The sequence below is a fragment of the Corvus cornix genome, chromosome 8 (genome assembly GCF_000738735.6).
Source record: "Corvus cornix cornix isolate S_Up_H32 chromosome 8, ASM73873v5, whole genome shotgun sequence".
Lineage (NCBI taxonomy): Eukaryota > Metazoa > Chordata > Aves > Passeriformes > Corvidae > Corvus > Corvus cornix.
The window spans coordinates 12,012,999-12,040,715 of record NC_046338.1 but is presented as its reverse complement, the minus strand read 5'-3'; the positions used below and the strand labels follow the sequence as shown (position 1 = coordinate 12,040,715).

The following is a 27,717-nucleotide window of genomic DNA, read 5'->3' as shown; positions in this document are numbered from 1 at the left end:
GGAATTTCCACCAATAAAAAACCCAACAAAACTGCACCATAGTGCAGTTACCCCCAGACTTTAATAGCTGACTTTCCAGTTTAGTTTTAAAACACAAAACTTAAACTGAAGGTTTCTCTGAACTTGCAGAACTGTATGTACCTTTTCCCATTACTGCAATGCAATTCAGACAGCATGTTGGCATTCACTGGATGACATTGCAGTGAGATGAAACAGAGATTAACTAACAGTACCAAACTGTTCATCTTAATATTTAGGGGGTTTTGCTGCTTTTCAATTTTAAATAAAAAGCTTATTTTAAAAGAAGCCTTTTCCCATTTACTAAAATGTATTATAAAGGAATTGGTGACAAGTCTTGTCTCTACTCATTCCTTTTCTTGTGAAAAGATAATGGAACCTGAAAACCCAGTAAACATTGTTTACAGTCATACTGATTTTAATAATTTTGTTAATGAGATTTACTAAATGAACACAGTCAAGTTTCCACATATACAGAGGTTGCGCAGATTTATTTTAAAAAAACTCAAGGACATTAACAGTCCTAATTTCTGTATCCATTGCAAAACTTTCTTCAGTGGAAGTGTGAATGTTTCCATGTTTCATAGGGAGGTGGATGGAGAAAAACAGCTGAAGTTGGCAAAAACTATGCTGATCCTACCTGCAGCTTGGAGCAATAGCATCAACTTTTAACTATGGAAAGAAAAAATGACAAGGCCAGTGCAGCTGACCAACAAACTGAAGATACAAAAAGTATGGAGCACGTATATGCCATCATTAGTTACATGATGTAACAAGTGAAATGAAACCTTTTTTGTGTAATTTAAATTGGAGGAAGATGACATTGCACACATCCTAAATTATTTTCAAAACCCAAACCTAGAGAAGCATCTACATGAAACTGCCCTAGTAGTCCCCAGCTTTGGAAGGCAATGTAAAGAAGTATTCAACACCCAGTTTCATCTCGCTGTTACTGAAGAGGTACATTACCATGGACTTCTTTTCTCCTAATCTACAAGTACTATTTATTAATATGGCTAAGATCATGGATTAGCAGTTTCAATGATTTACATTTGACCAGCATAGCACAGTGCAGACTGGGTGATCTGTAGAGCTGCAAATGAATGAGTCAGACTGCTGAGACGCTCAGTGAAAAGAAGGCTGTAATGGACAGAAGACACTTTCTTCAACTACAACAAATCCTGTTTTCAGACTCCCTTGAACGTGCACCCTCTAGGGAAATACCTGCCAACACAGTAAAACTAGATCATCAATACAAATGAGTCTCCAGCAACTCAAGACAATAAGGATCCAAAAATTACTTCAAATTAACTTTTTGAAGTTGTTAACAACTTAAATAAAACTGCTATTAGCCTTGGTTTTAGAAAGAAAAATAAACTATGTATTTAAAAAAAAAAAAAAAAGAAAAATGGGTTTGATCATTTTATCCCAAGTATATTGCACACTACAGGCTACCCCATTCTTCACTTTCTCACACATAATACTTGGGATTCAAGACTTGTGGCATGTAACAGCCATAAAGTTTGTGGGGAATGTATGTGGAACAAAGTCACATACCTGGATATGAAATGCCACCATCAGTGAGTGTTTCACTACCCATGGGGTACCTGTCCTTATTCAGGGAAATGCTATATGGTATTTTAGGTGCTGGTTGGGTGGGGTTTGGGGGTTTTTGAATGCAGGGCAGCAGGGCTGTGAACATGGCAATTTGTTATTGATAAAGCAATCAGGCATGACTAACAAGATTGTTGTTACATACCTCCTCCCTTGGGTAAGCCACTAACTCCAGGGCAACAAGCACAGGGCACTTATACCTTCTACACCCAAGGGGATCAACAGCTGGTCTCTATCTTCACTGTTTAAATAATAGGACAATTAATTGGAGAAGCCTGAAGGAAACAAATCATGGCATCCAATAGTCCATTGCTGAGCAAACTGACAAATGAAGAGTTGAGATTCTGCACCTCATGAGATTAGTTATTTGCTATTTGCTCAGATTGGGAGCTGAACAGGAAGTGGCTGTATGACAAATTCCCTGGTTCTAACAGGGTGTGTTCAGTAAGTTACATAGGAAGAACTACTCAAGCCAGCTGCAAAAGAGGACTAGCATTTACTGACTGGAAAAGTAAAATTGTTTCTTAATTGTATTTACAATAGCATGTTCATGACCCATATTTTTTAGGGTCTAGTACATGAATTCAAGGGCACAGAATTTCACCCTAAGTTATAGCAAATTTCACTGCTAAAGGAAAACCTATTTGACTCCAAAAAAGTCTGCTCCCAGTGAGTCAGACTAGCACATAAGATGCACATACTAGAAAAGAATGGAGTGCATTTGTCCAGTGCACCACAGGCTTCAGGAAGCTTTCAGCACAGCTAATACAAAAACAGCTGAGTGAAAGAATGGAATGCTAACCCCCTCACGACAGCAGAAAGCTGTGCAGCAAGCAGAGTACCACTGCGTGGCAGGAAGCAGAAAGGGTTGTAATGCAGCTCCACTACTCTTCCAACAGCTTGAGGTTATCCTAAGGCTTGATGTTGGTGAGATTAAAAAAGGATCTCTAGAAGCAGAGGTTTTCAGACTTGCTAGATGAGCTCCAAAGCAACTAAATGACTTGTACTTTCTGTGGTACCTAAGCAACCTTCAAGACATCAAAAACCCTTCTCGTCCCAATTTCATGAATGACCATTTTATTTTCATGTATTTCAGTAGTTACAAATATAGTTGACTGAGTATTTGCTTCCTTCTCCCAAGTAACTTTATTAAATAATCAAGTGGGTTTTAAAACATAGCTTTTGAGAACTTTTTTGATTAGAAAAATATTTTTTGGTGAATCCTGGATTAGATAGATATTAATGCTTCCTCATATTTTGAAGTAATTCTACATGCTGGTTTCTGAAACATATACTTTGTTACCTCTCCATAAGAAAAGAAATACAAGCATTTATTTCATACCAGTCCTTTAAGTTTTATATTTTCAGCTTGAAAACAGTTGGAAAAGTTTAGTTTGCTATACACATATATATATATATATATACACTTCTAAATACACAAGATACTGCGATTCCTCAATTTAACACTACTCCTCTTACCTGAAGATGGTTACAAAAAAATAGTCCTAGTTGCTGTAACTTTTTTTTTTTTTACAAGTTGGATATGGTTACAAGAGTCTGGATTACAAAATGCTTGATTCCATTAGCTTTTAAACTGACAAATAGGTATTTTAGGTTGATATGCTTTAAAGTTGTGTAGCTTGTAGCATTTGCCATCATAACAAAATATAAGAGAAAGTTAAAAACCAACTTCACACTTTTTACTTAAAAACCACATAAGAAATGCAATACGGAACATACTGAAATGGAAACTTTTTCAACAAACAATATATAGTAATAACAATATGCAGAAGCACGAAGCAGCAATTTTTTTTTCTCTGTGATACTGCTCCAGCAATTGTTTACTTCCTGTAGATTTAGGACTACAACTAACTGATACTGCGTGAAGAGATCTGCAGCTGAAAAATTGACTTGAACAATACCCCACAGAAATTCTTTTTCTTTAAGTAACAGAAATGGGATTCTTCTTACACTCATTAAAAAATTATTGTAAATTAAATCCCAACTTCCATATGATTTACTTTCCTGTAGAGAGTCACATATATAACACTGCTATTTCTTAGGCTACCTAACAGAGCAGGTAACTTCTAAATTTCCACAGGCAAAAGCCTGACAGCAAATCTTAACATCTTTTCTTATGAAAAACAACAACAAAAAAAAAATCCCAAACCCTTTTAAAGTGTTGTTAAAGCACTGTATTATGGTTTTAAACTCAAGTAATAAAGCATGCCCACAAGGCATTTCTTTCACCAATACCATGCTGCAATCAAGGGAACCAGCCCTATTACTGTATTATAAAACTAGACTATTATAGAGGGCTCTCCATCTCTCTATGCATCTTTTAACTCTTAAGATAACTAACTCATATTTGAATTAAAAAAGAAAAAACAACAACAACTCAATTCAAGCATATGAAAGTTTCTGGGCAACCCCTATCCCACACTGTGTCTTAAGCAAACTTTGCTTTAGCTAGGACCTAGGTTCTTCCTTCTTCTTCATGGGAGTAAAGTTTGGCCTTTGAAAATAATGAATACTTGAGATCAGCATGATCTTTAGATAACTGCCCTAGCCAAATGCTTTTACAGGGCTCTTTGTGCATCTTTCCAACTCAGCACAGACCTGCTCCCTAGGGAGTTGTCACATGAGCACCACCATCTTTGGGCTAAGCCTCATTTACAGAACAGGGCCCATAGCACTGTCTAGCAAAAAGTGCCAAGTCCGAGTTCACACAATCATTTTGCTTACAAGAAACCTCTTGGCATCATGAAGTCCAACACCCCTGCTCACACACGGTCAGCTGGAGCAGGCTGCCCTGCACAATGTCCAGTCAGGCTATGAGTATCCAGGGCTAGCAACTCTTCAACCTCTCTAGGAAACCTGTTCCAGTGTTTTGATCATCCTCTCAGTAAAAAGGTGTTTCCTTGTGTTCAGATGGAATCCCTAACTAACTAGTGTCTAACTTGTGTCCATTTAGTCCTGTCACTGAGAGCTACTGAGAAGAGCCTGGCTCCTCCATTTTCATTCCCTCCTGTCAGGTGCCAAGATCTCCCCCAAGTCTTTTCTTCCCCAGGCTGGCAAGTTGCAGCCCTCTCAGCCTCTCATACATGGTCCTGTGTTGGAGCTGTTCCACTAAGTTTACACCCTTCAAGTACCAGCGAGTGCAGTACTCCAGATGTATCCTCATGAGTGCTGAGGGTAACGAGGAAGAATCACCTCCCCTTATCAGCTAGCAAAGCTTTGGCCTCTGTTGCCACAAGGCTGCACTGGCAGCTCACAGTCAGTTTATTGACAGTTTGCTGGTCAATTACTCCCCAACGGAGCAAGACTTTGCACTCCCTCTTACTGAACTTTGTGAGAATCCTCTGTCCAGTTCTTCAGCCCGTTGAGGTCCCTTTGAAAGGCAGTACATCAGCTGGCGGCACCAGCTACTCCTCCCAGTTTATACTCCATCCCGTAATTCAGGTCATTAATGATGCTGACTGGAACTGGCCCCAGTACTGAGCCATAGGGTACACCACTATTGACTTGCCTCCAGCTGGACTTTGTGCCAGTGATTAAACCTCCCGTGCTCCCTCATTTAGCCAGCTTTTAACCCATCTCACTTTCTAGTTATCTAACCTGTACTTCACCAGCCTGTCTACTGATGTAAAAGGTACACAACACAGATTGTTCCCCAACACCCCTAAAACTCACTGTAGATGGCAGTAAGATTGGTCAAGCAAGATTTCCCTGTTGTACATCTATGTTGACTACCCTGTATCACCTTTTAGAAATGCTTTCCAGGAGGATTCTTTTCCATCACATTACCAAGGGCTTAGGTGAAGCTATTAGCCTGTAGATTCCCAAATCTTCCTTCTTGGTTTTCTTCAAGAGTGGTATTTTCTTTTTTCCAGTCTACTGGAACATCTCTCCATCTCCCTGACCATTCAAAGATAAGAGTGGCTCTGCAATGGCATTAGCCAGCTCCCTCAACACTTGGGTGCAATCTGTCAGGCTCACAGACTTCCAGTTAAAGTGCACCCTAACCCAGTCTTCCACCACCGAGGTTCCAGATTTGCCCTCTAGTCTCAGGGGCCTGGAATTCCTGCATGGTTTTACTGGTAGTGTCTGATGCAAGGGCAGCACAGAGTACCTCAGCCTTCTGCATGTCATTGGTCACCAGCCTCCCTGCCCCAGTTGACAGCAGGCTCACCCTTTGCTGTTCATGTCCTTCAGGAATCCCTTCTTGTTGCTCTGCCTGAGGGCTGAGGAGCTATCCCACAGCAAATGGGTACTCTGGCTCCTCAGGCCATGTGCCCTTTGCCAGACTCACAATGCAGTCCTGACACTTTCTGGGGCAATAAAGAGAAGGCTTTCATTGCACAGGGGGGCAGTTCAGGAGTCCAAGCTGATTTTTCCAGCCTATGCTTTGCGCAGTGGAAGGCAACATACCGAAATGATCTCTGTCATGTTTTGCTTATTAAAATATTTATAGCTTTGTGTATTTCTACTACTGTCTCAAATTTCTGTACAAATGTGTAATGTTATAGACAGGGTAAGGATATAACAAATGAAGTACTTGGAGGCTCAAGTACTGTATCAGAAATATGCACTGACTTTGTAAAAAAATTACTGCATTTTATATTAAGCAAAATAATGACTAAATTTTGCTGATTAGGAATATGTAAAACAAAATGAGTGGTTTTCCCTGTAATTTTTACTGCAGAATTCACCTGTATGACTTCTACTTAAACCCTTTTCTTTTCATGCAGCATTACAGTATTTTCCCCCCACCCATCCCACAAAACAAAAAAAACCCAAAGATTCCACTAGGTGTTACAGATTGCACTTTTAAAGCACAGACTTGCTAGTCTTCTGCATTTCCAGTGTCCTATTTTAATTTGTTGACATACACAGTCTTCCATTTTATGAAACTGGAAGATTTCGCCTAAGTACTTCCTTTGATGCTGGAGAAATGTTATCTGGGAAAATTACTTCAAACTCTATAATTAAGTCTCCACGTTGGTCAGGATTTTTGGGAAATGGCAAACCATATCCTATAATTCTTCTTCTCATCCCAGGCTTTACCACTTCATTTACTGTCATGGGTATGGTTCTTCCTTCTATCGTTGGCACATTGAAAGAGCTGCCACACAAAGCCTAAAGAAAGATTGCAATATGAGAAAAAGAAATTGGTCAGTACTTTTCTGTACCTACAAATGAATCTGGATTATTTAAAAGTGACTAGAATTCTAAACAGAATTTCTCCTGTGCACTACTGAGATGTCAAAATTTAGATACAATGTTCCTCTCTTAAAAAGAGAAAGCTTCAATTTGTCATTGAATATCACTGAATTTATGAATCTTATTAAATGGCCACTGGAGGGTAATTGAGTTGCTATGTCCTTCAAAGACTTTATCAAATAATAAGGGAGCTGAGCAGAACTCCTCACTCATACTTCTCTACAGATGTCAGTCTGTAAGTTTCCACTGGAAATTTAGAATCCCATTTCACTTTTTGTTTGTTTACATTGCACAGGAGCTTTATTCTAATACATTACCAAACTGTATTATATCGAATTTCAGAACATTTAAGTGTCTATAAGCAGAGCCATATCAAATTTCACAGCTGTCTTATGTGAGTACTTGTGGTGCCTAAAGAAAAGCAAACAATAATTTTGTTGCACCAAAATTAGAACATTACAGACCTTCTGCTTTATCCAGTTTATTTTCATTACTAGGATCTCTGGTAATAAGATTTTGATTCCTGCAACTTCACCTGAATCAGAACACTTAGTCTACACTGATAATGTCCAATTTACATAACAATGCAACGAGTCTAAATAGGCTTTTATCTGAACTGTATTACCCACATTAACATTAAACATTGTCTTTTCTCCCTCCCTCACTACACTTTAGGTGCTTCACCTCACTTCACACTTATTTTAGTTCAGAATCCTTTAAGGTAGCTTAATTTACACATAGAGCTTATAATTACAGCAAGAGTTTATTTCTCCACCTGATATTAATTAGGAAGAAAAAATACATTACACACACTCAGCTACGTTATCTTTTAAGTGATGATTATGTTGAGGCTTCAGACTCTCAAGAGCTCTGGGAAGTTGTCTTTCTGACTTTTCTTTCTGAAAGTCAGTATGTTTTGACTTGGAATGGAATTTTAAAAAGCTATACCATTTTTGTTGTTATATATAGCTCCTCTTACACCTGTTCACAATTATTTATCTTCATGAAATCAATCTCTATGTAGCTTAAAATCACACCGCAGTAACTTATGAGCTAAAAAGGGAGACTTATAATTTGTTGGCAGTGAAAATACTTAGGACATTTCTACCTTGTCCTACAGAAGTAGCTACCTTATCACAGCAGCAAGGAGCATACTATATAGGATGTATTTGTTAGTTTGCATTTGTCACTTCAGTCTAATACATCATTTGCTAGAAAGGTTATGTACAAAGATTTAAGATATCTCAACCCTTATTCTTACCCTTCCACCCTTATCCTCTTCCACCTCTATAGTAAACAGCTAGAAATAATATTCCATTTTTATCAAAACAGCTATTGTTTCCACTATAAATGACTCTGCTCTTCAGCCACACACTGACAAAAGTTGAAGTATTTAAAAAAAACCAGCCACGATGCCATTGTATCATATTGTAATAATGTCAAACATTTAGAGTTCTACCACAAGAGAAACTTACCTCCCTTAAGCTTATCTTAACAGGATAGACAATATTTGATCCATCTCTCTTGAAATGAGAGTGAGGTTTATCTTTAATGATAAAAACAATATCAGCTGGAATTGTGTTGGGTGTTTCATCACCTTCTTTCGGAAAAGTGATCTTGGTGCCTTCTTTCCATCCTCTTTTTATCTCAATAGTAAGAATTTTGTCCTCTGTTCGGACACTTCTACCATCTGGGTTAAGCCTTTTACGTGAAATCCTCATTCTTTTTGTGCAGCCGTGGTAGATCTCTTCCAGAGACACTTTAAGTTCATGGATTACAGGGGGGTCTTGTTTACGACGTAATTGGCTGCCAACTGTATTCCTTTCCCTTGGAAAACCATTCATACTGAAACTAGTGAAGGATCCAAAGGGATCACCATCCACTTCCATGTCTTCAGTGTCTCTGCCACCAGGCATCCTCCTTCCAAAGAAGATCTCAAAAGGATTTGTGCCACCGAAGAAAGCTGCAAATGTAGCATGTGGATCACCATGGAAGGAGTACCGGAAGGTACCACCCTGGCCATCAGATCCTCCAGCTCCTCCCTTAAGACCTAAATAAGACAAATAAGCAAAGTTAAAAACAAATTGCATATTAGTATAAGCTTTCCTACTGTAGAGTGTAATGGTATCAGGACTGATGAGTCAAAAACATATTTGCAGTAGAGTGAAAGGTCTGCTTTTCAACGAGGATTCACCAGGAGAACACACAGTACTGACTAGCAATTCAATAGCTTGAACAGCAACAAAGTTTCTGATGCTCTGAATGACTTTTACTTCAAAAGAACAGGTTATTCTGACAGTGCCAATTTTATTTCATATGACTGAAACCAGTTATTTCAATGAATTAGCATCTTAGAGCAGAAGACAGGTTTGCGTGACTTCATCTCTTCTTGTTCTACAAAGTCTTTTGGGAATTGCATCCTTCTACAATGTCACTTCTGAGGAAAATTATTCACTATCATATGCAACATATTCTATAGTCTCTACAGCTCAGCTGTAACTCTGTTAATTAGTTTACCCATTTTCCTGCAATTTGTTTAGAGTAAAAGGTAACATGCCAAGAGTCAAGCACATATATGCTTCCTTAATACTCAATTTAGCATTCCAAATGTATCACAGCTTGTGTTCCTATGATATAAACCAGGTACAAATCCTGGGAACTCTCTTCAATGCAGCCACAAATAAAAATACCTTGGAACTTACTCCATCTGGGTACAAAAACCTTGTATACACTATCACTGTCTCTGTGCAAAAAATCAGAAGGTTCTCAATAGCTTTGTTCTACCTTTCACATGAAGAGATCTAAATCTCATTTCCTCCTGCTACGATTTCCCTTACGATTCTCACTGAAAACTCCCTTGTACTTCCTGTGCTCCCATTCCAAACCAAGTTAAAATCAATTTTCTTCAATGCCTCTTTCCCAACAGGTGATCAAGTAGTTCCTTGTAATAGTTCTTTTCTGCACTGACCATTTCAGGATACTATCTCAAACTATTAAAAGACTGAGAATCTTCTTAAGAGACTTTTATGTCCAAACTTAGAGTGCTTGTTTTTTTAATTTTTTTTTTTCAGTCTTAGACCAATTCTGAGCCACAGCTGCTATCATACTTTTATAACCATAAAAAATTGAAGGCTTACATTATGAGGCAGGCATTCTGTAAATTTCAAAGAGGGGTTTGTTGGGGGTTGTTTTAGCTCAGTGTTCTCATGCATAAGCTTAGTGTTGGGTACCGACACTAACCAACTAAGACATTAGAATGCTTTCCCCATTTCAACACCAGACCAGATAAAAAGTACTTAGCAACCTATAGTACATCCTTTTGTCACACTACTGTTAATGCCAAACAAGAAGATCAGGGGATTCAATCTGTGATAGCAGAAGGACACCTCCTGGAATAGCTAGCCAGAAGCTACTGAAGGTACATCAAGTTCCTGGCTGTAAAAACACTGAAGTTTCCTCCTTCCTACAAACCCCAACCCTGCATTTGCCTTACAATAACTAATTACACTCTTAGAAGAGCTTAGAAAGCAACTGAGGCATCAGGAGGTATTCCCAGATTCAACATTCTAAAAGTTCATACTTTACATCTTTGCCCAAAATACTAAATACTGCTATTTAAATATCCTCCTTTATAAAAGTAAAAAACATGGCCCCGAGCGAATAGCAATGAGCAGGCCTACTTGTCACAACGGAAGTAATTCTTTCATATGGAATTCCTGGTACCATACATTTATGGGAAGGGACGTTAATGACTTCCTCTGTTGCTCAACCATAAGACTGAAAGTCATGTTGGTCAAAAATGAAGACAAAAAAAAAAATTCATCCTCTCCAGATAACCATTTTAGGATAAATGTGACATTTCTGAGGCCTCATTCTCTTGGCATGTTATCACTGTTTACAATTAAAGCTAAAAAATTGTTCTGGTATTTCATGACATCAGCCAAATTCTTTCCTCTCCAGGCATGAAGCCAAAGACAGCTACAGGCTGGACACCTGGGCTCCTGCTCAGAAGAACTGCCTTGCCTAGATCAAGCAGTTTGCCCTTAAGCAAAAATTAAAGAAAAGAATACATGCGTTTTGAACTGCATCTCAAAAACTGCTCTGGCAAGGCAAGGCAGCAGTAAAGAGATCACAGAAAGCTATTTATGGGTGATCGAAACTTTTTCTGTTCAGTAACTTTTTGCCTGTCAAGTATCTGGGGTTTATAAAAAACCCTGTTAAAGTAAGAAATTAAAACTTTACCAGCATTAAAGCCCAGCAATGCATTTTCTATTTAAAATCTGATGAGCCAAACAAATGTATTGCCTGAAGATGAACACATACCATGTTTTCATAAGTTTCTTTTGCTTCATTCAACATAATGAAAGTGACCAAACAAAGTATAAGAGACGTACATACCTTCCTCCCCAAACTGATCATAAATGTCTCTCTTTTTGGGATCACTCAGCACTTCATAAGCTTCTGCAACCTCTTTGAATTTTTCTTCTGCATGGGGAGATTTGTTCTTATCTGGATGCCATTTCAGTGCTTGTTTTCTGTAAGCCTTTTTGATATCCTCATCAGAAGCCCCTTTTTCAATTCCCAGGATAGAATAGTAATCTTTCCCCATCCTAAGTGTTGGAGAAATTCAGATTTTCCTTGCTGTAAAGAAAGCAGCGTCCAGTGTCTCAGAAAGGTGGAGACGCTAGAGAAGGAAAAATAAAAATCAAACTCTGAATTGAAACAAACAGAGCAGCTACAAAACAACAAACTCTACGATACATTAAAGAAAGACTAGACAGCTTCTCCGTATTTCATTGCTGCCCCCGTTGTTCGTTTATAAACGATGACACACGGGGCACGCCACAGCCCTCCGCAGAGCCCTCCCACCGAAGGACGTGTCTGCGCTCTTTCTAGAACGCCGAACAGCAGCGGACGTCACTTCCCCGCCACCCCAGCCCGCACAGCTTTCGCTCTCACGCGCCTGCGCACCCAGCGCTCAACTTCTCTGCGTCCCTGCCCCAGCAACTCAAGTTTAAAGGTTAAAACAGCGTGGTAACAGTGCCTTTCACCGACAGGGCAGGATCCAGTCAGCTCTGAAGGCTTATCTGTCCCAAGAGACACGCAGAAGCCCATCTAGAGTAATTATAGCATTTTACTTCACTGTTTCTATAGAGACAGCTGTACATAACTCTTTTCCAAATATATCAACACAGATCTGTACCCTTTCCAGCAAAGGCTATGAAGAATTTTACACCCAAATCAACTACAAAGCTTCAGAAGGCAAAACTTCATTTCTTTAAAAATAAAATTTTTATTATTACCACAGCTGACCGTAGCCATGTACTATTAAGCAGTAGGAATGAATCCGAGCAAAACATACCACTTTGTTTACCACAACTCAAGCCACTAAATTAAAGCAGACCAAAATGTAAATCCTGTCTCAGCCTTCTTCTATGGAATAGGAAATATCAAGATTATTATACAAGTATGACAATATTCCAAGCAAATAGCTTTCATCTGATGAGATGCTAATAACAGAAAAATACTTGGTTCTTACACATTTGTTTTAAAATATATAAAACAAATTCTACTACTGATGTATTTCTCATACTCCATAGAGAAAATGTTACGAAGTTTTAGCCTGCAAGATTTCTTTTGTACCTCTGTCAAGAGCTATAGGTCAAGAAATTAGCTATGCTTATCAGTACGGCAGTGAACTACAAGACAGATTAACACAACTGAAAAATTACTCCTCCCTGGAACGAAGTATTAAATAAAATACACCACTTTTCATCATATCTAATGTTGTCTGTATGAAGACAATTCCAGGCTGAATTATCAAGTTACTATTACGGAGGTAATTAAGCTCAGCTGCCTTCCTTCTAACAATAAAACCCACTAATCCTCTGACTCACGGAGCATTATGTTTGAAGCTGCTTTCTAGAACCTGCTCAAACTTGCAAGAGACTGATCAGAAAATGCTTCCTTAACCAGAAAGTACTAGAAAAAGACCTGGGACTTTTCTTTCACTTTCTTAACTTGCGTCATCGTCCTAATCCTCACACCATTATCTTTCCCAATTTCTGCCACAGAATTTACTAGATTCCTTCGAGTGTATACAGGATTTGCCTAATTATTTATCTGGGTTTTTTTACATTCTCCTTAGAATATGTGTGGAAAAGGTAAAGAGCAAATAAAGTCAAAATTTCACCAGAGTATTTTAGAGAGCGAGAACTTTTAGCATATATGTAGTTATTATTTCAAAGGCCAAAGGGTATCAAAAGAAGGAATTTGCTCCCTTTGCCACCAAATCTCTCAGAACTCACTTGCATTTTTGGCACAGTGGAAGTCACAGGGTTATAGAATGAATTACCTTTACAGCTGAAGCAAGAAGTTGTTGCTGAGCTCCACCTGAAATAAAGCTAGTTTTTTACTAGATCGCCCTTTTCTTTTTATCTTTCTTTTAAAAGTGCTCTTTTAGTTAATTTAAGATTAGTATTTCAAATAAATTGTTTGAAACCCACATCCCAAATGCAACATTTTCTCCACTACAAATACTGCATTAAGCACATATGTCTCCTTTCAAGTATCTCAAAAATACTCAAGCAGTGCAATTAACAAGGCTTAGTGATAGATTCTCTGCACCATCTTCCCCCCCCCCCTTTTGTAACAACACAGTAATTAATTTCAAGGATTTCATTAAAAGCCACAATAATCAGGACTTCTCCTTAAATAAAAAGTTTCTTCACCTTAACTATTAAAACTTACAGAACAAACTCTGGTAACAACCAAGTTACACTCAGACTTTCTGCCCAATATCACAGTGACTAAGCTTTCAAGCATCCTTTCTCTCCCTACAGAGGGGGACGTGCTATTCTGGCCAAAGTGCCAAGTTACACCCCAATTATGTAAGTTACTCCCCAAAAATTAAATTACTTAAGATTCTGAGTGGGATGTACAGCAATGACTACATAACTTCTACTTCCTGCCCTGTATGAGATCTTCATGTCAGAATGAATTTATAGCCTGGAATCTCGTATTTTTTAAGAGTCGATTCCAGAAAGCGTGTCCCTTCTTCTCCATGTTGAGACCTTCCTTTCATCATACAGAGACCTTTCGAAAATACACATAGCCTACAGTTCCTCTCACATGCTTATTTAGCTCTTTAAACAATTTCTAACAGACAGAGATACTCTCTTAAAAGCAGTGAGAAGTTTTAATATTATTATTAAAAGACTAGTGTGTGTAAGATGGACATCTGATAATCATGCTAATAACAATTTGGGTACATCCAATCATACCAGAACTACTTCAGACAGTGAAATCCATCTGCTAAGTGTGGTAAGCTTTTATATCTTCCAATTTTGTTGTATTAGAGCTGCTAGATTTTCAGAACTCCAGTACCTGATATTTGCAATTCTTTGCTGCTTTTTGTTATTTTATCCCATATTCCTCTCCAGAATTATTATCAGAAGAAAAGAAAGGAAAATCCTTCATGTACTCTCCTCAAGGACTTCTGGCCCTGCAGTCCCTTCACACAAGCACAGATAAACAGAAAACAAAATAGCCTTAAAAAAGCACAAGTAAATATTTTGTTTTACTGCTACAGTCCTATCTTCCCTGTTACCAAATACACCTTGAAAAACACTCTTCTAGACTATGAGAAGATTTTGCTTCCCATCTGCTTCAGTATTTTTTGTTTAAACACCTGAGTAACTGTCCCCTAAAAAAACAGATAACGTCATTACCTACTGCGTGACACATGAACTCCTTTATGGGATTATTTTGTTCTTCACAAGTTTCTGCATTTCTACCTTGATGTCTTCCCCTTTTGTAGCAGAACCTGGAAACATCACAGGGCATTCTGTCAGTGTGCCCATTTCCCAGAGTTCTAGCATTTCAGTCACCTCTTACTTCAGAAACTGACACTCTGTCCAAGTACTAGGGGCATCTGCAGTGTTTGCACACCTGTTCACGCCCAGTTCTGTGGCACACTGAGATGTGAGCTCACCTTCTATGTGGACTTTCACCTTAAGCTTGAAGGAGTGGTTCTGTTATTTGGTTGGATTTGTTTAGGTAGCATTAAGAGCACACAGCCCAAGAGATCCTACATAGCCAAGGCTGACCTCAGCTGTGACAAGCCAGAAGTAGTGAGTCCTGCAACTCACTCAAGCCTTCCAGAAGCAAGTCACTAAACTATATATCTATAAAATCAGTAAGGCCATAATCTAAGACTTGATTAAGCATGCTCGTGAAAGAAAGCTAAGGAAATTCTCAGACATGTAAGTCCAGTAATGTACTTGGCTGGGGAGCCACTTGAAAAATATAACAGATAAAATCCCCTCACCATCAGTAAGCTTTCTTCCTCTCTCCACCGTGTTAATTCTCTGACTGATATATTACAATATGACTCAACCATCTGTATCATCAGTTCTTTGTTTATACAGTCTTCAAATACAACAACTATATTCCATTTCAGGCATACACAGAAAAAAGTTATCATCATTCCAGTATCAAGTGATATTTATGAAGCTTTTGGTTACAGTCAATTCTGTAAAACAATTTTCTGCCAAACTAGGCAGTCTCAGATGTGTCCTTCTGCTCTTTTAAGCTACTTCAGCGTAATGTCATGGTACTCCTATAATGCACTGAGAAAGTTAACAGCCTGTATTTGTCCAGTGCTTCTTTACATCACTGATTCTTGCTACAGTACAGATTTGAAAAAAAAAAAAAAGGGGAATTTCAGTTCAAGCTTTTTAATGTTGACTGGGGGGAAAAAAGATACATCTTCAAATGTAACAAATTACTAAAACGCCAAATAGACTACTAAAAAGTTTTACTGTCAGGAAAACCAAATAAAATTCTGAACACATCCAAAACTTGCCTTATATAAGCAATCTCTCACCTAGAGGATTTTCCATGTTCTTTGATCAAAAACAATTATGTTCACTTTTGTAATACCAGACTTCCTTTTTTCATCTAAAAACGTGTATAAAATACACACTGGAAAGCTGAAAATTGTTCCTTCAACAGCTCTACTTCGGAGACAGAGTCTGACCACTGCATTCCACTTGAGTTAGTATTTCAGTAAAGAATTGATGCTTAAAATGTCTTTTCCATTATTGTCTCAGAACAACCACAGTTTAACTCACATATCTATGGCTAAGAGCTATATATCCTGTTTGGCAGAAAGTGGGGGCAAGGTCATACCACTTCCAGGTCTTAGAAGAGTTGCACTGACAGTATTAGCTTTGAATCAGTTGCTTTCTTTAAAGAAGCCTTCACAACAACTAAAGATAAGTTATGGTAACATTCATAATAACAACATACTGAACTCAAATTATAGATTAATCATAAATTAGCACCAGTATGTTATTTTAAGGAAAAGCTTCTAAGCAGAACAGTGTCAATATTCCCTGAAGTTGAATAAAAATGCTCATTATTTCCTTTAAATTAAGCCGTTTCTTCTGTACTCCTTACTTATTAAACCATAGAAACAGAACTGAGAAAGACAGGACTAGATCACAGAACAAATTAAAGAGCAAACAAAACCACAAAGGCAAATTCCAGACAGATCACAACTATAAATACACATGTGCACATAAATGTCAAGGCAGAGGAGCCAAATCCCTCCCCAGGAAAAGCTTTCACAATTAAGTATCATAATATTTGCAAACCCACATTAATGAATGGAATAAATTTATACTTCTCTACAATGATTTGAAGAAAGCACACCCATATTAAAAAAAAAAAAATTCCTGTAGCATCATCCACTGTTTTCCCAGAAAAAAAAATTTGACAACTCTTCTCCCCACCATCTTTAACTGGATGTAGTTGTTGACTGAGCTATGTTTGTACTTTATATACACTTTATACTGTGAATAAGACCTGTACATGCAAACCCCATTCATTAATTCTATTATTAAAAAGAGTGTAACCACAGAACTATTCAGTAGCAGTAACAGAAATAAATTTCAGAGTTAACAACAGAAGCAACAATTAGTTGACTTTTAAAACATATATCTAACAGAAAATGCAAAGTGAAACCTGCAGAACATAAAAGTTTTTTCTAATTGATGGCCCTAAAAGAAAAGCTTTATTTAGTCACATACTTCATACCCCAGTAATCACCAAAATTATCAAATTTTTCTCTGTGGAAACTACTACTGTGACAGAAGTAAAAAGTTAACGGCACATAAGGATTCTGGGACTGATTTTACATCTAAATGAATAATCATAAAAGCAAAGTGAAATACCACATAACTTAAAATTAATTCATTATATTTAAGTTATACCAGTCCTAGCATCAACAAAAATGTTTTCTATTTTTTATTGGCAATATGTATTTTATTATGTCTATAGGATTACTGGAACATACATGAAATTCTGCCAACAAGCCAAAGGACATATTTTTAAGGTATTTTGTGGAAAAGCTTACTTTAAATATACATTTCAGAATTTACAGCTCTAGTGTAAAATCTCAAACCAGAGATACACTGTTACCAACTTCTGAATCGCCAAAATGCATTTTTAAGAGTGTGATGCACATAGTCTTCAATTTTATTTGGAAAAGATTATATGACAAGATGGCTGTTAGCAATTTTTTAAATTACTTTTTATTTTCTTATTACTTTTTGTAACAATAGACCAAAAGTTAAAAATTAAATGCACAACTGAAAATGTTCATCATACTTTAGAACTTACTGTAGTTTATCATATGCCAATTCATGGGTTGGGTTCTTCTCTTCAAGAAATTGTTATTTCCATTATATATGCATTATGACCTATTCAGAACTACATAAAATACTAGAAAAAAGAAAAACTAATTTCAAGTTGATTTCCTATTGCATACAGGAACAACTATCTTCAAGAACGTGACTAGGACACTAATAACACATACACACTGATCAGAACATAGCAAACTTGTATCTCATACCTGATTCTTGTCTACTAAGTCACAATCCCTACTATAGCTGAAAAACAAAAATACTCTTGGAATAACCTTCCACATTTTAACTTTTCACCACTAAGAGGGAATGAAAAACTATTTGAAAGTAGGCAGAGGTCAGATTCAGCAATGATGCACTGATTGATGACAATGCAACTAACTCCCTCTTGGGAGCGTGATTAACTACTTCAGCCAAGTACCAGACAGCACTTACAAACTCAAATGGAAACATCCAAAGCATGGCCACACAAAGCAACACAAAGTATTTTCACCTACAGATTAAGTCTTCCCTCTTCTGAAAGAATACAGATTCCACAGGTGCTTTTCAATTCCTTACTTAGATTCTGTGTCCATTTCGATTTCCACCCACATATTTCTGCCAAGGGGTTCTTACTCAATTTGAGTGGTCGACCAGAAAAAATGCCAATCATGCAAAACATTTAACAGGTTCTCTCACATTACTGACTACGCCTATTTAACACACTACTACGAACTTCAAGTAGTTAAGAAGTAGTTGTCATACATACTTTTGTAAATATCTGTATGGAAAAGTACACTGCCTTGGTAAGGAGAAGTATCTCCTGTTATTACCAAAAAAAACCCCACATTCACAATGAAGCTGAAGTTCTGTTTCCTCCAAGGAAATGTTCGATTTTAACAAGTTCTGCAGAATTCACTACTTAAGTTATCAGTCTGGGGCAAAGAAAGCAGAAAAACACCATAGCCAAGCTTCTTTCTTTCATTTTTTCATATAAAAAGCCTGGATTTTTGTCCTAACTACCTCCTGCTCTGATGGTTATCACTCAGGAATTTGCCCTTCCTCAAGAAATTCTGTCCTGAAATAGCCCATATGTAAACGAAGAGTTAGACTTAATCACATATTTATCCCACTGTACTAGTCAGGTTTCTGACTCACATGTCATCAACCTCCTTGTGTTGGTTACATAACAAGTAAAGATATTTAATATGATGAACAGCTTAATGCTTTGTGTATGTTCAGTTTCCCTCCAAGACTAGCTGCTTTTTATCTGATTGTGCAAAGTTTTATAGCCCTTCTGGTACCTGTTTTAAGCAAACACAAGTGCCAACACAATCAGGCCCTGAATGTTATCAATAAGGTCACATAAGGCTAATTGACTGGATGTACATATACTTTATAGATGGGCTTCCATGTTACGCTGTTTTCTCAGCATGAAGAGTACACATAATAAAATATACGTTGTTTATAAAAGGTTAAGAAAGTACTGATTAGTTCTAATCAGTGTCAAAAAGAATACAAGACTGCTTGGTAGCCAGAAAAAAAAGCGAATTAAGTATTAGGAGCTACTAGGACACAAAAAACCCAGGAAACATTACTCTAGTATCATGTGAACGCCAATAGTACATCCACACAGTAACACTCAGCTATTCTGCCTCCTTCAGCTCCCCCAAACCATGTGTATTATTTAATATCAAAAATGTTCAGAGAACCGTAACAGGTAATTAAAAAAATACAAATATGTCCACATGAGAAACAACTGGAGAGGATTGAATTCTTCACTCTCCAAAAACAACACAGATATCCCAAAGGTCTACAAGGTCTACAAATGATGGAGAAAGGAGGAGATGAATCGTTCACAGTCTACGCCCATTCAAGCCAGAGCCAGAGTGTAATCAGCAGAAGCCAGTTTAAACAATAAAATGGAGCTGTTTTACAAGTGATAGAATTCCCTGCCAAAGGACACTGGAAACCAAACAATGGTGTCAGTGGGACACTGAAAAAATGCTATGGAAGAGATGCACTGCAAGTTTCTTAACAAAGAAACCAGAGCAGGAATGTCAGACAATAAAAAAAATACTGAAAAAATGTGTGGACCTCTACTTGTTTGTCCTGCAGATGTGTTTATTATACAAACTTTAGAAAATAAACAATGAATATTAAGTGTATCTGTACTGTTTTCCACCTAAGTGAAACAGAGGGGTGTTATTTACAACAAATACACTTTTTAGAAACAGGTATTTAGTAACACTTGTAAAGATATTTCCAGTATTCCTGTTTTCAGTAAAAGTGAGGCTTAATTTGACATTCACAGACAATGGATTCAGCCCACTCCTGCAGCACAAAAGGGGCAGAAATCTCTCTAAAAATATAAGGACAGAATGGCCAGCTCATAGACTACCTCCTTCTGCAGTCCAGCATTCCCCACCCCAGACACCAGGGCCAGCTGGCACAAACCAAAGTAACATTTGCTCAGGGCTGGCTGAGACCGGACACAAGGCCAGGCAGCTCAGGCCCTGAGAACTGTGATTGGCTCCCTACCAGATCTTCCACCAATGAATCCTGGTGTAGGAGAACTTCTGTGACCTAATACTAGTGCTATGTACTGATTAACAGGAAAAGGACAATGGAAAACTCAGCACTAGTTTCCACAGTAACCCTTGCTGACTTTCCCTTCAAGAAACTGGAATTGAAGAAGGTGTTTTAAAGGCATTTTAAATGCATTTATTTCAACACCCTACATAAATTCTGACCACCCAGAAAACAGGATGGGCAGTATGTTTTATTTCATATCTGTTTTAATTACTGCAGTATAGTGCAGCTCCTCTTTTAGCCTTTCATCTGTAGAAAAAGGAGGGTATCTACCACCTATAACAATTTACTGCTGTTTACCTTAACCACAGTAGCAATTCCATCCATAACAAAGTAACCCTATAGGGTTTTTTCCACCAAACAATAGAATTAACAACCTGCTGTCTTAGCAAAGATCTAGCAACACAGAATCAGGGCACCTGTAGAATGAAGATATCTCACAGGTTAGCTCTTGCAAAAAAATCTCTGTGATGCTGGCACTGACACAACTCAGATGTGACCTGATCTGAACCTGCAGTCTGTCTTTCCAATGGTTCTCAACCTATCATTAGGCATTTGGATTTCTTCTATTTAAAAAAAAAAAACGCTGCACCAACACACTGCCAGTCTGGAACATTCATTACTGGAACATAACACATTATAGAAATACCATGAATATACTCTACAGGTTTACACTGAAGGCTGACAGACTCATCTAGGATTTTATCACTACTTCAATCATGTTCCATAACTAAGGAACAGACAGAAGTCATGTCTGCAAGTTAGTTTTTCTTCTTCCAAAAGTATTAGATTTTTTTTCCTGACATAATTAAGAAGCTGTCAATGAGACACAACTGAATAAACATGATAGCAATCATCATTACAGGTCACACACAAAAGGGGGGAGGGTGAGGGATAGGTGGAAGATGCTTGCACAACCCCTATCCAAACTCTGCTTGTGGTTTCTTGGGGTTTTTTTCCCCCTGTAATAATGACAGAAGTTACTAGTTTCCAGCAGAAAATAAACTATTTTTTCAGCCTTGATGAAGAGGAGAACTGCAAACACAACAAATCCACTTGGAAAAGCAACTCAACGATACTGTATTGTTTAAATTGCTGTTACACTCACGCAAGATCAAGGTTATTAATGCACTACCAAATAAGGAACTGCCCACATTTTTGCTGTGGACGTGATCCCACTGTTCTTACATAAGCAAAAGGAGGTGGTCACACGAGATGCTTTTTCCAGAGTGTGCCCACCCAGCTGCTCTGATTCATGCAGCCAGTTTTACATGCAAGGCTGAACACACACACTGAACTGTGGTACAAAGGCAGGAACTTGAAAAGGAGATGTCAGCACAATGCCGTTCAACCTGAAAGGGGAACAGATGTCAGTAAAATGTACTTCACCTAAGGAGACAGAAAGACTGGCAGTCCTAGTTGTATTTACTACAATCTGCTGTAGTAGAAGTCAAAATAGTTGCTCATTAGTCTTTCCAATGTTTCAACCACATCCCATAGCTAAATTATGTTTCACAGTTGGTTTCTCCCTTCTTAGTCAGCCTAGAAGTTTTGAGAAAAGATAGAAGGCAGGAGTTTAATAGATCTACTTGGCAATTAGTATATTACTTTATTCCTCTAGATTAAATAGTGCATACCTGGCTAAGAGGTAAAGAAGGTACAACCTGGAAAGATAAACAACTCAGCAGAAAAATATCTAGGTGTTCTGAAGTGATAGCATATCTCAGTATCTATTCTACTAAGAAACTATCACAAATCTACAGTTCCATGAAAGTTTTCCCTCATCCATAATAGAAGTTCAAACTTCGCACGGGAGCAAGTCCTACAGAAAAATGTCACTATAAAAAATGACATATTTTCTTCTTAGCTTTTCCCTGCCCCTTCCAAAAAACATCAGTACAAAAACCAGCAATGAATCAGAGTACAAATGCAAATACATAGTCATGAAAACAATAAAGTTTAATGAAAATATTACACAGAATCAGTTTACTCACAGGGAGTAATGCTAACAGATGACAACCTGTAAGAAGGAAGTAAAGGATCTCCTTTATATTCTCTGCAGAAAATACCAATCCATACTGAACAGACTTACAGGTACTTTTTTGTTGTTGTTGTTTCATTAAGCTTAACTTACAAAATCTCCTGTTCTCTTGCACTTTACATCAAGTCAAATCATAAATCCACTGATTTTTTGAGTGGTATTTGAGATTAAGCATGCAACATTCATCCCTTTCTAAGTCTATGGAGCATTGCTATTGATTTATTAAAGAAGAAATATCCTGATACATTCACAAACTTCACTGCAAACATTTATTTTTCATGAAATATGTAGGTGTCCCTTACAATAAAGTTCAAGAGGATTTTCAGGTCAGATAAGCTTGTTATAATCATGGTTTTATGGACTGAAGGGATTAGACATGTAAAGCTTCTAAACCATCTCTTTCATTTTTCTTTCCTCGGACTCACAAAATATTTACCTTTCTATGTTTGGGTTTTTCTTAAAATTTACACTATGGCACATGCAATATTTGTTTAAAAATAAGATCCTCTGACTCACAAATTAACAAATATAATTGTTAGCTTAATTAAACAGTATCAGAAAGAATACTGCTAGAAATCAGGCCTATGTAATAGGGAAGTAAACCAATCCCTTTAGACCAATCAGCTTTTCCTGCTTCAAGATAAGAATTCTGAGTATTAATTCTGCCTTAAATAAGAGAAGTATTTACTCACTAATTAACAGGACTTGAATGCACATTCTTCAGTGCATTGCTGATAGAGGGATATATTAAGACACTTCCATCCTCTACAGATACTACTGCATTAATCATTTGTTCTCCTTTCAGTCTCTCAGTGCCCATCTCCACATTTCTTAATCCCTATTCATAGGCAACTGTCACACCTAACTCCATTGCCCAACTTATTTCAAGCAAGACCTTTCACTCTTCTCCCCCAACAAGAATTTTGCAGATGCTAACAGCAAATTCTCTGTGCTCTCAAAGCTTTCCCTCCCATGACATCGCCACAAAAACATCCAACCCCCTCAAACAAGTCAGTGGCTGAGCGCTGATGACGCGATCATGCTGACTAATATTATCCAGCTGCCTTTTGCACTACATTCTTTCTATACAGTGATCCAGTCTCTTTGCACACTGCAGCTGTATCTAAGGAAGAAGTGAGTGCTCGCTGACTTATCCTTCTATATCTGACACACCCAATGCAACGGTGGCTTAATACAATTTGATAGCCGCCTATAAGCTAGTCAAAATTTTAAATCAAATACCTATGAAATGAGATTCACAAGAATAAAACATGCAAGGGAAGAGCTCTAAAGATTCTATATTTATACAGCTTCTCTTTAAAGTTTTAATACACTGAAACTTTTTTCTAAGAAAGGCAGCATGACTAAATGTAAGCCAAAACCACCAGACATTACTTTTTTTTCAAACTCGCTATATAAAAGTTATCCAAATACTATCCAAATTGTGGATCTGGAAATTTTAATTACTACTTCAGTGCACATGTAATTAATATGAAAACTCATGACAGATCAACAGTCGTTCGGATGGAGCACATGCTCAATCTTCTCTCAGTAGTTATCTAAAGGAGTTTTCTACCAATAATGTTGCAGATCCCAAACACACTTTGCCAGTGCAGGAGTAGCAGCTGACAGGATCTGAATCAATTGATCTGCATCTCCCAAAGTAATGAAATCATCAGAAAGCAATTGCAGACGTCAGCACAGCAGCAATGACTTGCAGAAAGCATGGCAAGTACAGGTACAGCTGTGACAGTGGCTATTCTTCTCTCATAGAGAACATAAGCACTTCTCCTATACAGGTGTTCAGCGTACTGAGGCAAAGCTAAACAGAACATGCTACTCAGAGGGTTGCAGAGGCAACTTCATAAGAAATGTAATCCTTTACTTATTGACCTTGTGAGACATCTCCTTAGTTCTACCAGCGCCTTACCTTTTGGTCTGGTCACCACAGAGCAAACTTGAAGTGAATTGTAAATGGAAAAAAAACCCCACACAACCGACCCAGCAGAACTCAATGCATGCATGCACTGAAGTAGCTTTGGCTATGCAGAGGATTTGTTCCAGTTCCACACTTTTACACTGATGCTTTTACAATACCTGAACTAACTAACATAGAAATACCCTGAGGACCTCTTGATAAAAGTAAGGATTCTTTCATACACAGTATTTGATTAATATTTTTTTCTTCAGAACCATCCATTACTTAACTCTGTGACAACCCAGACAAATAAAAAGTTTTCTGACTTGTCAGATATTTACACTAGCTGTTTCTCAGTAAACACATCTAGTAGAATACTCTACTGCAAAAAACAACCATTATGGCCTGAAGACCACAAGAGATGTCATAATCTAGTAAATTCAGTTAAGGGAGACATCTTCCTCCAATCTCTAAAAGAAACTGTGAAGAGACCTTTTAAAGTTCCATATTCTGCTATTTCTTATATTGCCTACTATCTAATTATTAAGATTCTGAAAGGTAAGTGGTACATTTCTCTACTATTCACCCTTCTTTAGTAAGAATGAGTTACTGTATGAAGTGAACCTTATTTTACACAACAAATCCAAAGTTCTTCTGCTCTAGCAGCCCAGTGCAAACTACTCACACCAAGCACATTTAATTTCATAGAAGGCAGACTTGATTGAGAAAACAGGCAGTGCAGGTAACTTTTTGGATGTGAGAAAGGAGGACATCCTGGTGTATGCTGCTGTAAAATGTCAGCAAAGTACTTGAACAAATACTGTAGTTAGCACGGTTCAGGGGTTAGATCCTCACCCCACTACATTAACAGATTAAATAGAAGGAATTAATCCCATAGGGATAATTTTATTAACAGAAATATAATTTAATAAAGGGAAATGAAGATAGAGTGCTTAAGAGATGTGGTTTTCTAGCAGATAGGTTCCAAGTGCCATCATGGGAAATACAGACAGAAGCAACTGTTAATGAAGTTCATTAGATCAACTTAGGAATAGTGAAAGTAAAGGCAAAATATTTATATACTGTGAGATCTTTATCCTCTTCAATTTGCTAAATCTCATGTTCTGACTGTAAAGCCTACAGTCACTTCAAGAACTGTGCAGATTGAGGAATAATAGATAAGCTAAATATCATTCTCAGCTTTCAAATAAAGCATCACCTCAAAGAGCAGTAAAAAGCTGATAAGAAACCCCTCAAAATTAACATTCACTTATCATCAATTGTTTAGGAATTCAACTAGAACACTTACACAGTACCAGACAAGAGTGTTGTTATTAGCCCAAGGCATTACGACTGCTTAAAAATCATCAGCATTACATGGCTACTGGCTTGTCTCACAGAACTTAGCAAGGACACACCAGCACATTGTGTAACAATAAAAACCAAAGCACACCGACGCTCCCCTTCATCCAGTAAGTGGAGAGCCATAAAAAACACAGCCAGTGGCCAGGAGTGGTTTCAATGCGTCACAGTCAACCACTACTGCTCAAGTAGTATTATACAAGCCAATGTCTGCTATACACTCAAACTCTTAGTAACTAAGAGAATGGAAAAATATTGTTTAGCAATAGCAGCAGAGAGTCAAGCATAAGAACTAAACTCTCCCAGCCTAATTTCACTTTCTTTCCCCAGCCCCTCCAGCTACATTAATGGAAAGTATAAGCTAATTGTTATAAACAGCCTTTCTCAGCAAAAGTACCACAGCAGCAAGTTTCACCTGGCTGTAGCAATACACTGTCATCTGTCTAGAAGCATACAGGAATTTTAACTTTGTGGAATATATTACTCTCATAACCCTTCTTAGCTATACTACCTCAAAAGTGTTCCAGGAGCTAAAAATCTAGCATTTTTTTAGCTTCCTTTGGTGAAGTTACCTGTACTGGAGAATGCAGGATAATCTGAGCTCAACAGCACTGTAACTTGTGGTCTATTAAACTGACCCCAATTACCATCGTCTTAAGGCAGCACGGAACTACAAGACTACCCTGAACGACAGGGAAAGGAAAACACTGAGAGGCATTTTCTTATGCGAATCCAAGAGTCCCTGCACATAGCCCCAAACCAGGCGAAGTCCAAAACAACAGCTTCTCAAGCAAAACCACTGACAACAAAGAAACACACTCAAGGCTGGAAGAGACTTGCCACGCTTCAATTTAAAAGCATATACGTTTAAAAAAAAAAAAAAGTATGACATTTATGTAAACCAGGAGCCCTTTAAGAAGAAACAGTTCATTGCATATAAATATTCTTTTAAAATTGCAAGGTATCTCCTCAGAATGGTACAGAACGCAGTCGTACAGTAGTTGCCCTCTAGTATTATCCAGTCGCTACCGCTATGATTCCTAAATAGGTGTTTTATGACCTTATCCTGATGTGAAGCCTCGTACAACACCGTCATCCGTATTCAGCATGACAGTTCATCCCCACCAGGTCACAGGACCTTAACATGGCCCAGATTAAAGCATTACAGACTCCAGTTTTTCATTAAAGCTTGTCGTTGCGCAGCCAAGAAAAAAAATCCACCAGCTGTAAAAATCGTACATTAGCAATAAACATCTTCAGCTAGGAAATAAACAACCATGGACACTGCAGGAGGAAGCAAGCGAAGCTCCATAAGAAGAGAGACACGATCCCGTTTCACGGGGCTGTGGAACGACCTAAAAATCCGTTCGAAACGAGCGGCCGCGCCCGCAAGATCGCAGCGGGGCAGAGGGCCGCGAGCAGCGGCGGGCCGGGCCGGGCCGGGCCGGGCCGGCTGCCGCCTCTGACCTCGGCCCAACGGCTCTGCCGCTCCGCGGGCTCGGCACCGGCCGGGGAGCCGCCCCTCGCGCCTCCCGCTGCGGACCAGGCTGCCCCGCCAGGCTCCCCCAGAAACGGCGGCTCGCATTATTGTCTGTGACAACGCCCGGCGGCCGCGCACCGCGGGAGCCTCTCCCCAGAGCACCGTCGCGCTCACGCGGGAAGAAAGAGAGGCCCCCCTCGGCTCAGGGCAGCGTCGCTACCACCCGCCACTGCCCGCTCCTCAGCCCGCCCGGGCACCAGCCGGAAAGGCAGGAGCACCCCCAAAGCGCAGTCCGGCGCGGGCAGGCAGAGCTGCCGCAGCCCCGGGCCCGTCCCGTGCCCCTCCCGCACTCACCGAGCGCCGCCGCCGCGCCGCCTCAGACCCGGCCCGGCCCGACCGCGCTCCCGACAGCCCCCGCAGCGCAGCCGCCGCTCCCACGCGCGCACCCGCGGCTCCAAACCAAATGACGCGAGAGCTGCGCGCTGCCTCCCCCCGGGCCCGCGCGCTCCCCCCCGCCCCACGTGACTCTCCCGGCCCTATCAGCAGCGTCTCCAATTGCTCGCGCTGCACGGAGAAACATCGCGATCTCACCGCCCCCGGCAGGGCGGCCCCGGAGACCCCGTGGGCCTGGCTGGGCGGGGCCGGGCGAAACGCCGCGAGGCTTCTCCGACGTTCTTCGGCGCCCGCAATGAAATCCCGCCCGAGATCTCGCGAGCTTTCGGCGCGCTCCCCCGAGCACGATGCCGCGCAGGAATGTGAAAGGCGCGCGCCCGCCGCCATT

The 27,717-nt window shown here is 39.0% G+C and overlaps 1 protein-coding gene across 1 annotated transcript; it reads right to left on the bottom strand.

Moving 5' to 3' along the window:
* Positions 1-490: 490 nt before the first annotated feature.
* Positions 491-27,441, bottom strand: DNAJB4 (DnaJ heat shock protein family (Hsp40) member B4). The gene is made up of 4 exons (XM_039555836.1): positions 27,291-27,441; positions 11,254-11,539; positions 8,331-8,905; positions 491-6,771 (listed from the first exon to the last, which is right to left on the bottom strand). Exons 2-4 carry the CDS (start codon positions 11,462-11,464, stop codon positions 6,538-6,540), a joined length of 1,020 nt encoding a protein of 339 aa, XP_039411770.1. The 5' UTR covers positions 11,465-11,539; positions 27,291-27,441; the 3' UTR covers positions 491-6,537.
* Between the last annotated feature and the right edge of the window lie 276 nt (positions 27,442-27,717).